This window comes from Paramormyrops kingsleyae, chromosome 15 (genome assembly GCF_048594095.1).
Source record: "Paramormyrops kingsleyae isolate MSU_618 chromosome 15, PKINGS_0.4, whole genome shotgun sequence".
Lineage (NCBI taxonomy): Eukaryota > Metazoa > Chordata > Actinopteri > Osteoglossiformes > Mormyridae > Paramormyrops > Paramormyrops kingsleyae.
Window position 1 is genome coordinate 1,767,876 of NC_132811.1, and position 11,136 is coordinate 1,779,011.

At 50.1% G+C, this 11,136-nt stretch overlaps 1 protein-coding gene across 2 annotated transcripts in view; it reads right to left on the bottom strand.

Annotated features, from left to right (window-relative positions):
- Positions 1-2,392: 2,392 nt before the first annotated feature.
- Positions 2,393-11,136, bottom strand: part of safb (scaffold attachment factor B) — a 39,209-nt gene continuing 30,465 nt past the window's right edge. For both annotated transcript variants that reach the window (XM_072699450.1, XM_072699447.1), the window contains 13 exons: positions 10,900-10,946; positions 9,873-9,985; positions 9,513-9,662; positions 9,300-9,397; positions 9,156-9,214; positions 6,263-6,345; positions 6,038-6,183; positions 5,584-5,883; positions 5,366-5,500; positions 4,887-5,003; positions 4,480-4,535; positions 4,182-4,233; positions 2,393-3,114 (listed from right to left, as the gene is read on the bottom strand). In XM_072699450.1, coding sequence (XP_072555551.1) covers positions 2,997-3,114; positions 4,182-4,233; positions 4,480-4,535; positions 4,887-5,003; positions 5,366-5,500; positions 5,584-5,883; positions 6,038-6,183; positions 6,263-6,345; positions 9,156-9,214; positions 9,300-9,397; positions 9,513-9,662; positions 9,873-9,985; positions 10,900-10,946 — 1,474 coding nt within the window. In that variant the 3' untranslated portion in view covers positions 2,393-2,996. The remainder of the gene's footprint in view (positions 3,115-4,181; positions 4,234-4,479; positions 4,536-4,886; positions 5,004-5,365; positions 5,501-5,583; positions 5,884-6,037; positions 6,184-6,262; positions 6,346-9,155; positions 9,215-9,299; positions 9,398-9,512; positions 9,663-9,872; positions 9,986-10,899; positions 10,947-11,136) is intronic.

Sequence of the window (11,136 nt, forward strand, 5' to 3'; positions counted from 1 at the left end):
CTTCCTAAGTATAGGAATATCCCACAAAGTATCCTTAATCATTAGTATCCTTCAGTATTAGGAGTATCCCTATGAGTATCCTTATTCATTAGGAGTATTCTTAATCTTTAGAAGTATCTAGGGGTGGGATGTAAACCCCAGCCTGGAGATGTAAACCACGCTGTGACCCTGCTACCATGACTGACCATCGAAGCACGTTAATGAAAACGGTATTCACATCCCAGATTAGAACCTACAAACCACCATTAACAAAAACTATATTCCTAAAATATTATTTAAAAGACATGTACTGTACAGCATATGAATAAACTATACATTATGTGAAAACAAAACATAATGGTTTATTCATCTGGTGAGTGTTGCACTATCCAGTGAACAAAATGAAAAAAGTATAAAGAGCAGGTCAAAGGGGGTATATATTCTATGGTCAGCTATTCAAGAAGCATTTATTATGTGGTCGTACACAATGACCAGCTGCTGATAATCATGCCAGCGCCAAGCACCAGTAATCACCAAGAATCAGGCACAGAGACGGGAACTAGAGAAGGCTCTCAGGTACCAAGGATTTCGTTCATGTTAAACTTGTATTGTAGGTAATAGCTGTACTGTTACTGTACCGATTTCGCCTTGTACAGACAAAAAGCAGCAGGCTGTGTTTTTAACCTTACACTGGCACAGGGAGTCATGCCGTATGCCGCTGGATGTCAGAGCTGTTTTAAGGTTTTCAAGGGGACGTCTGCACAAATTCTGCAACTGGTCAATCGCAATGTGCCCAGACATTTGGGAAATTTAACCACACTTGGGTAAAAGGTAAGCTTTTTAACTTAACCACACCCAGACGAAAAATAAGCTTTTTGTTTGTAGTAAGAATCTTCCTGCAAAGAAAAATCACCTGATAAGTTTTAGTAGAGGCCAAAGAGCTGTCATATTAGAAACCTATATGTGATACTTCACACATATATCTCAAATTTGTTCTATAGACCTACAAAAATGACACACGTGCATAAAACTCAATGTAAAATTCATGCCAGACTATTCAAAAAATGGAAAAACTGAGACCTCTTCAGTTTACAGTGCCATATAAAAGCAGAACATTTATGAGTGTGTGGGTCTGACCAGCTTGGTAAAACAGAAATGGTTACAGATTACTTGTAAAATAAATCAAGAATGAAGGGCTGCATTGTTGTTTACTTACCGCTCCCGAGAGGTAACAGGAGAGCTGGATTCAGTAACTAACAGCTTTGTATGCCAAAGGTATGAACAGATTCTCTAGTCCTGTCTACCCTTGGTTTTGGAGACAAAAGTGGGCCCTAATCTCCTGGCCAGAAGCTCATTCTACCTGTATATGGTCAGTGTGGTGGTTTTTCCATCTATGCTGACTGCCTGACTTACGTGATTGTTAGTAGCTGTCCTGTGAGGGGGCTGGATGTACCAAAGCTCCTTGCAGAGAACATTCAGCCCGCTAAATGTTTGCCCAGCGAGGGTCAAAGGCCAGGAAAAGGCCCGGCTGGGTAAACAGATATCAGCAGTTTATTACGCTTAATGTGTAGAGAGGCTTTCTTAGTATTTCAGTGCTTCCAAAGTTATACTCCTAATACTCAGCTATGCAGCTCTTGCTTACGTGACTCGTAAACAGGCAGGGAACATATGGTTAGGGGAGAAATATTATGGACTGGGCTGAGACGCAACTCAACACTGACCAACTGCCCACAAAATGAGGAATAACATCCATATGAATATAAATATATATACTTTATTACAATTATGGGGTGGAGAAAATCCCAGAAACACCTAATATCAAAAGAATTCCTAAGGCGTGGGGTAACTATCTTGAGAACAGCAGAATCCCTTCTTTGGGAGCAGAAACCTTCAGTTCTCTGAGGGATGAACGAAGGGCAGATCTACTCCTAAGCGTCCCGTTTAAGGTCCACTGATGGGCAGATCTAGCGATAAGGAAGGCCATGTCGCTTCATCCCGGGCTTCACGCAACTACTCAGATTTGCTTTTGTGGTTCTACAGCGGCCTTGACTTGGTCACAGAGAAACACCAAGAGGGACTCTGTGCCTGAACACAGGAAAAAGGTGAAAGGTGACACCTCTCCAGTTCAGGCACGGGTCATTTGGCCTCTTTTGAACTCTAGTAGCTGCTATCAAAACACACAGAAAAAAGTGCTAATTATGAGATGCCTTTAGCAGCACACAAACCGAGTATGAAGAGTATTCAGCATGAGCTGACATACATACCCCGATAGCTGCATTTACAACTGCAAGTCAGGTACATCAGTCTAATGTATGGATTGTTTCTACCTTTTCACCCACATCTGCATATCACCACTATAAATACAGACAAGTTCAGGCAGCCAGGAAAAACCAATGCATCAGACAGTTCCAGCTAGCTATAACCGCATGAGGAAATGGCTTTATTAAGGGAGAACGTCCATCTCACAGCGAAACAGTCAAGATCGTGCACTGAGGGTGACACTGTGTGGTGAGATTAAGGAACTACACTGTGCTGAATGAAGGAGACCTCACTGCTGTGGACAGACTAACTTCTTGATAAAGAGCCAGCGAACGTGGAACGTTGGTTTGGGGGGGGGGGGGGGGGAATGGGGGGCGTTTCATCCTATACAAAATGTTACAGTCACAATCACAGTTTATTGAAATATTCAAAATGTTTCATCTTTTGTCCTTAAAATCCACAAACCACTGGTGTTAGTCACTGTGTATAGTTCCTGAGCGTTCCTCACCAAGATCTTACTTCCAACGCTGATCAATTAAAAGACAAGGGGGGAAAAAAAACATCATTGAATTTTAAAACAAATGACATCTGGAATGAAAAAAAAAAACAACTTTTAAAAAATCAAACAGTTTGATACAACGTTGGTCGTTGGCTTCTTCAAAAGTTGGGAGTGTGGGGGATTGAACTCACAAAGCATGAAGCGATATTTACGCAGGCAAAAAAACACGGACATCTGAACAGGGGGACAGGAGACAAAGTCAGTAACGCCGGCCGAAAGCCGCTCCTTGGATTCCGCTGCTCTGCATCATCTGGTTGGGTCGGTTTAGGGCACCAGACAAATTCTGTGAGGCAGTTCCCTGCATGTAACCCCCGCGGCTGCAGAGCAAGAGAGAAGACAGTCGTCAGTGTCATCACAGGCCATGCAGAGCCCGTCTGTCACGTGCAGGGGCTCCCTGCCCTCTCATCCGTCAACCTGCAACTAAAATGGCCTCACACCAATATAACGGCAACGGCTTCTGAGGACTGGACGACAGCTAAATATGTGATAAATTAAAAAAACATACAGTCTCTTTATATCACGTAATGGCTCCGGAGTAATTTAGACATTTCTACTATTTTCAAAGCAAACAGGACACACAAACATGATGCGTAACTTGCCTGGGGAGGACGGGGGGCAGGAGACGTATATAACAATAAGGAACGTGTCATGCATTTTCATGAATAAATACAGCGATCCATGTTGACACAGTGCATCATTTAGCACGAGGTGATGATGGTATTATAAGGGACGAAAGGCAAAACTGCTCCCAGTGTTCAGAGGCCTGGCAAGAGACACCCCAGCAGGTGAACAACTGGAATTTTACGATAAGTCGTGTGGGTTCGAATAACGAGTAGGGACCAAGTTTTGGCTGAACCTGTGAAGACCGCAAGTGAAAAAAGGAGGAGTTCATAGCTAGGCTATCAAGGCTGTCTGCGATTTCCTTATCATGAAAGGGAACCAAGCGGTAAGCACTTCCTGTTCGACCATTCACATAAACTGGGAGGCTCGAAACTCCGACCAGGAAGCTGCACATGGACAGCTGACACTCCGGCTGAAAACAGGAGCCGGTCATGCGACGATGTGCAGCTTCGCAAATCGCAATGGAAGACACTGCATTACTGCGACGGCCAATGTTAGGGAGACACTGCCCTGCCTGTTTTTAAACTGCAAATGTGGTAGAAGGCTGACCTGAAAGCCAAATCGTAAACCTCTCATCTTGCTTTGTGTGTAGCTAAAGCCGACCCCAAAAAATGCGGTAATTGGCAGTTAGTCACCGTCAGACATCGCCGCCAGGTCAAGTCATGCGCTGCTTAACGACTGAAAACTGAATGAAACGTCATTATACAAAGTGTGACTGACTATTGCCGCGTTCAGATCACTCCGTGCAAGTTTCAGTACCTACCCCGACATCCCTCCTCGCCCCATGTGACTCTGCCCGGGCATGCCTCGTTCACCTGTAGGAGACAAGGCCACAAGCAAACCGCTGACAACGACTGAGATATCATATGTGAAGCTGTCAAAGCTTTACAGAAACCATGCAGATCAGATCCTCATTCCTCAAGTGCCTTCAGTAAAGTGTTTTTTAGACCTTACAACAAAAACATCCCATAGGCGTGTGGACGTCATGAGACGTTGTTACAACCGCGTGGACAGTTTTAGTCCTGCCCTAGTAGCTAAACTATTCACAAAAGGTTTCATACTTTGCCATCCTCTGTCACCATCAATTTTCCGCCCGGAGTCCCAGTCACGGCCGTCCCTAAAAGACACGATCACACCGTGAGACAGATGCTAAAAATCCACCAGTAGAGAAAAGGTGAATTTACAAAAAAGGAATTCAAAATGCAAGAGAGAAAAACTATTTTCAACTGATGTGCAGCAGTATCATGAGACTCAGGGTTTAGGGCCAAGGCAGACAGCAGAAACGTTACCGTAACATATAATGACAAACAGAAAATGCCCGAGTCAAAGGTGGATAAAATGTGCACCCACTGATTTAAAAAAACAAAATCTAAGTTGGCTGAAATTAAGCTGCTTTGAACAGGAATGGTTCTGTGTATGAACAAAGCATGACAAGATACAGACAGACAGGAGGTGGATAAGGCCTGACCTGGGATTGAGGCCGCGCTTATCGTAGCCCCAGCTGTCCCGAGAGTCTCTGCCATGCCTGTCATTGCGGTCAAAGTGCCCGTCTCTGTCCCCCATCATGCCCCGCGACGTGTCTCTCCTGGAAGAGCAGAAACAGCGTGAGGGCTACAGGCCACCATGTCACACCATTAGATCCACAAACCCCATGAAACAGCTGACCGATCAAATGAAAGCACAGAGCTTGGCTCTGAGGAAAATATTTTACTGGTTTAATAGGCCGGCGTCTTGTGAGGAGTCAAGGGCACAGGAGGACAGGGCTGGACCCTGGAAAAATCCAACCAAATTTGAATTTTGGCCGCCTTCCGGGAGGGGCCCACTGTTAAAATTCCTCCTTTCACCCACCCCTACGGGCAGCCAGGCAAGTGACGACTTCTGGCTCTGTACTATTTGCTAGCTGCAGTAAAACCAAGTCCTCTCACTGGCCCCATCATCACAACCGACCTGTCCATGAGGATGTCGTCATGGTAACGGCCCCGGTCTCGATGATCGAAGTCCTGGTAGCGGTCCGGGCGGCCAAAGTCCGAGCGTCCGTAGCGGTCGTCCATGGCGAGCCTTTTGTCCTGCCAGTCGTCCTTCCTATTGGAAAGCGGCAGCGTGGTCAGCACTCTCCGGGGGGAGGAGCAGGGACCCCCCTGCCACATGGGCAGCGGGACACGCACCGGTCCATGTCGTAAGGCCGCTTGAGGGGCCGGCGGTCCTGCTCGAAGCGCAGCTGCTCCTGCTGCCGCCGCAGCTCCTCGCGCTCGCGGTGGATGCGCTCCTGCTCCCGCCGGCGCTCGTACTCCACGCGCATGCGCTCCCGCTCCAGGAACTCCCGCTCCATGCGGTCCGCGTCCAGCCGCTGCTTCTCCACCTCCAGCCAGTTCCGCTTGCGCATGAGCCGCTCCCGCTCCTCCCGCTCCCGGAACAGGCGGATCCGCTCCCGCTCTGCGCGGCCGTCTCGGTCCCGCTCTCGCTCCCTGCGGTCCCCAGCAGCAGCACCAAAAAATGAATCATTAGGAGACCGGAAGGCAGGGGGCTCACAGAACCAGACATTCCGATGAGCCCGGATTCAGACATGCTCCAAACAGCACACATACACTTTAATTCCTAACACAGGCTGCCTGGCCTTACCCAGAATGCCTCCGCCTCTCCACCTCGCGGATCTCACGCTCCCTCTGCCTCTGGCGCTCACGCTCACGCTGCTCCTTGATCTGGTCGAAGGAGAGGATGTCCTTCTTCTCCTTGCTTGGAGACCGGCGATCACGGCTCTTGGTGCTCTGGACGACGGGAGCCAGTGAGCGCGGTTTAGCATGGGCACCCCAGCGGCGGACGGCGCGGGCAGAGGCGGGAACTTACTCGCTCCTTGCTCTTGGTTTTGACGCTGATGACCGGCTCCCCCTTGGATTTATCCATGACCACGGTCCTCTCGGCGCCACGGCCTGCAGCCCGGGACGAGCACGGGTCATTCATCGCAAAAGGGTCACCAAAAACGGGTCCTAAATCCCCAGTCGAGGCCACCAACATGGTGACTAATTTTTAGAACAAAACACCCGGGTCCTACCTATGCAAAAACACTGATTTGCGCTGTATACATTAGAGGCGCCCAGTTATGGTTTTATCTGCCCAATTAGGTATTTTTACTATTAAATCTGGCGGGTCGATCTTTCTTTCGACCGGCATAGACTTTGTTCTCTTACAAATGCAGCCCCAGGCAGGCCTGTCCCCCAGCGACGTGCAGCCCCAGGCAGGCCTATCCCCCAGCGACGTGCAGCCCCAGGCAGGCCTGTCCCCCAGCGACGTGCAGCCCCAGGCAGGCCTGTCCCACAGCGACGTGCAGCCCCAGGCAGGCCTCTCCCCCAGCGACGTGCAGCCCCAGGCAGGCCTCTCCCCCAGCGACGTGCAGCCCCAGGCAGGCCTCTCCCCCAGCGACGTGCAGCCCCAGGCAGGCCTCTCCCCCAGCGACGTGCAGCCCCAGGCAGGCCTGTCCCCCCAGCGGCATGCAGCCCCAGGCAGGCCTGTCCCCCCAGCGGCATGCAGCCCCAGGCAGGCCTGTCCCCCCGGCGGCGTGCAGCCCCAGGCAGGCCTGTCCCCCCGGCGGCGTGCAGCCCCAGGCAGGCCTGTCCCCCCGGCGACGTGCAGCCCCAGGCAGGCCTGTCCCCCCGGCGACGTGCAGCCCCAGGCAGGCCTGTCCCCCCAGCGACGTGCAGCCCCAGGCAGGCCTCGCCCCCAGCGACGTGCAGCCCCAGGCAGGCGTCCCCCAGCGACGTGCAGCCCCAGGCAGGCGTCCCCCAGCGACGTGCAGCCCCAGGCAGGCCTGTCCCCCAGCGACGTGCAGCCCCAGGCAGGCCTGTCCCCCCAGCGACGTGCAGCCCCAGGCAGGCCTGTCCCCCCAGCGACGTGCAGCCCCAGGCAGGCCTCGCCCCCAGAGACGTGCAGCCCCAGGCAGGCCTGTTTCCCAGCGACGTGCAGCCCCAGGCAGGCCTCGCCCCCAGCGAAGATTAGCGGGATATAAACATCACACCACTCTTACTCTCCCTCGCTTCTCTCACTGCTCATAGCTCAAATCGCCCCCTTGGGAGAACAGCCAGTACTCCTCAGGTTATCTGATTTTAAGACCCTGGTATACAGTATAAACAGCTTGGATTACAGAGGGCAGAAGTCATTTCCTCAGATTTGCTCTGCTGTCTGCTCTGGAACGCCACTGGAGACTCTCACATGGCATCCTGCTCCAGCCAGCTGTACTTCCTTCAGTATCGCGTCACACTTGCCAACCTGACTGGGTATTTGCACGGCATTGTGTGTGTAAACATACAACATGGACCTACTTAGCAAAGGCTGGCTATTCCCAGCTATATTACTCGGCAAGGTTCTTCCACACTCTGTTGAGCTCACAGCTTTGTAAACATATGGTACAAAACACAGGAATGTTTCTGTGACTCGTTCTCTCGTGGCGCCATCAAACCAGCCACGTCTGGTAACTTGCTGCAGATGCTGCTTCATGTCTTCTTGTTTTGCTGCCACAGCTTTGGTCAGTAAGGGCATTTCCAAGGGCAGAATGAGTACAATCTGCCACTCCCTTACGCAGACTGCTGGAAGCTTTCAGCCCCAATGGGACCTGGCATCTCACAGCACAAAACAAGTGTCACATCTGTGACTTGAGAAAGTTACGTGGCTCCCGGAATCGCGCAGGAGTCCCTTCGCCGCAGCCGGATAAGCTGCCCATGGCTGCTCTCATCCACGACTTTATGTTTTCCCATAAATAGGCCTCGCAGTAACTTGCTTGCCATAAAAACAGTTTAACAAAATGACACAGATGAGCCTCCTTTCTGCCGTGGAAATATGGGCCAGGATTTGGCTGCGATCTCACATCTTTGGTTACTGCTCCTGTTATGGTGTTTGTACATATTAACCTGCTTGTTCCAGATTTGCCCCAAGCCACCACTTTCCTCATCTCACAGCAACCCGGGCAGCGATAGTAACGCTTAAGGTCTTACAGGTCTGCTCATGCTCCGTCAGCACTGCTGCAAACGCAATTACTGCCGCAGTTCCTGTTATTTTTTAAACTGAGCAACAAACGAAGCCAGTCAACAGTCCCTCCCTGAGATTCTCCACCTATAATTAGTACAGTCGACCTCTTTCGCTGCCAAACGAAAACGGACAGAACACCTTTTCGAAGTCTCAACTATTAGAAGGCACACACTCAAAATGCTTCATAGCATAGACAAGTTTAGTGCCAATGAGTCCACATTTGCATCTTTTCACGTAACCTCTTGGGTTGAAAATAAACAAATCTCCAAATTCATGTATTAATTTACATGTTAGAAATAATATGGATGTGACAAACTACAGATATTCTACAAACTGAATTTGAGAGAACAGCAGAAAGCATGTGTGTAAAACCAACAATGAAATGAGACACAGACGGGCAGCCATTTTTAAAATGGCTCCGTTCCTGTGCACAATACTTTTTTCCCTGGGTGTGGCTGACATTTGCACACAATCTCCCTAGATGGATTTTGTATTAACCTGATCTTTGCATGGGTCTAGCCAGTGGACACAGAAACAGCAACTTGCCATTTTAATGTCAGATTACGAATCCAAAATACTGCCCAAAAAAAAAAACAAAACACACACATAGACCGGTTAGAAAATGACTGAAAACCTCGCTGTGTGTAATGCAACATTAAACTGAAGAAGCCAGGAAGCGAAGAGCAAACTGAAGATGCAGTGAAGTTCTGTGACATCATACCTTTGGCATCCTTTCCTGCTTCAGGACCTTCTGATTTTTCATCCTTACTGGCATCAGACCTTTGACACGTAAAGCAAAGCGGAGAGGTAAGCGGCCAACTCGGCCAGTGGGGTTCGCTGCCGCGCAGAGGAACGAGGCCCCTACTTCTCTGGCTTGGAGTCTGAGGAATGGCGTCTGTCGCTGCCAGACTTCTTGGCGTCAGTCTTGTCAGCTGGCTTCTTTCCCGCAGGCTCATTTTTAGCCTCGAAACAAAAGATGAGATTTATAAACATCTGTCCTGTAGGGCATTAGGAGAAGCGGCACAGGGGGAACTTTGGTTTGCAGTCCACGCCGCGTCTCTGAAGCACGGCCGCTCACCCGCTCCACGGAGATCATCCGGCCATGCAGCTCGGTCCTGTGCAGATGGTCGATGCACTTGGTGGCCTCCTCAGTGGAGCACATGGTGACGAAGCCATAGCAGCGTGCCCCCGGGCTCCTGGCGTTCGTCACCACCTTCGCTCCAACGACCTGGGGAGGGAAGGGGAATTTCCAAAGCATGGTGGGAAGCCTTAATGGAGGCAGAAAAAGGTCTCCACATAGACAAGGAGAGCATTCACCATAAACACCAACGGGGAAAGACAGGAGGCAAACTGAGTGTCATAGCAAACACCAGTCCATCCATGGCAAAGCGCCCCCACCCTTCACTGCAGAGCTCCGAGTCAGGAGCAGGGCACCAACCTTGCCATATTTGCTGAACAGGTTCTTGAGGTCCGTTGCTCTGGTGGTTGACGAGAGGCCGCTAACCCACAGGTTCCGGCCGCTGCTGGTGGCGGCCTGGGCGCTTGCCGGGGCTTCGGGCAGGAGAGGACAGACGCGGGCGTGATGCTCACAGACCAACAGAACAACAGCTTACAAGTATGCAGCTTCAGGAAAACCACCCCGCGCTGTAAACCCATCGCATCAGATGGTAAGTGGCACTGCGAGGCCTGGTTCATGCTTTTGTGCGGGCACAGCCGAGCCACGGCATGTGTGCCATAGCGCCAGACCATCCCAGATGCCCAATGTTCACACTTCTTGCGGCAACGTGCCAGGCTGCAGAGCAAATCTGCTCTTAAGTCATGTTTATGATGTGTGGAATGGATGTCATATTAAAAGTAAGAATTTTTCAAGAACTAACTATGCATCATGAACTTTGAGTACGCAAGGCATAGACATAGGCATAGCATATAGCGTAAAACATTTGTGAGATATGAAAAAAAAGCTACACAAAAAACTACAAAGGCTGCTTCCCAAACTAGCAGAAATAAAACATCCTGTTTTTCAATATTGTTTAACTAAAGTAACTTCCTCATCAACCTTTCTTCAATTCTGCTAGTCATATTTGTTTTCAGTCTGATCAGAGCGCGTAGAAAAAGAAGATTATAAAGGACCTTTGTTCCCATCTCCTTCCTGACCTTCTGCTACTTTTCCCCCGGCCAATGAACGATCATGGGGCGTTTGCACGACTGGACAGACAGTCCGTGTCATTTCAACTTGTACGGTTTGTGCCCGGACTGTGACGAAAATTACACCACTACTGTCACGTGTGTGTGGTGGCACGTCCACGTCAAGTATGAACCAGCCTTAAGGCTACGGACACCGTGAAACACAGAAAACAAAAGCTGGCAGGTAGAACAAATCTGATGCAATGTTTACATGAAAGACTCACTGACGTAAATCGCATTGTAAAAGAAAAAGTGGAGGGGGGGGGGGGCAAGACACTCACCTTCCCCATCTTTTGATTCAGGCTTGCTACCTTTTTCCTCATCAGTGCTAGAGAGAGAGAAAACATGTCAGCATCCGGAAAGGTCTTACCCCCAGCGGGGGTCACACACGTCCAGAGCGGAAACACCTACCTTGAACACGACAGCGGAAGTGCGGCCTACGAGCACATTTGGCGTGTGCTGCGTTACGATAACGCGACATGAACAGCAAGGATGGGCAGAATGTCAGACAGCCAATG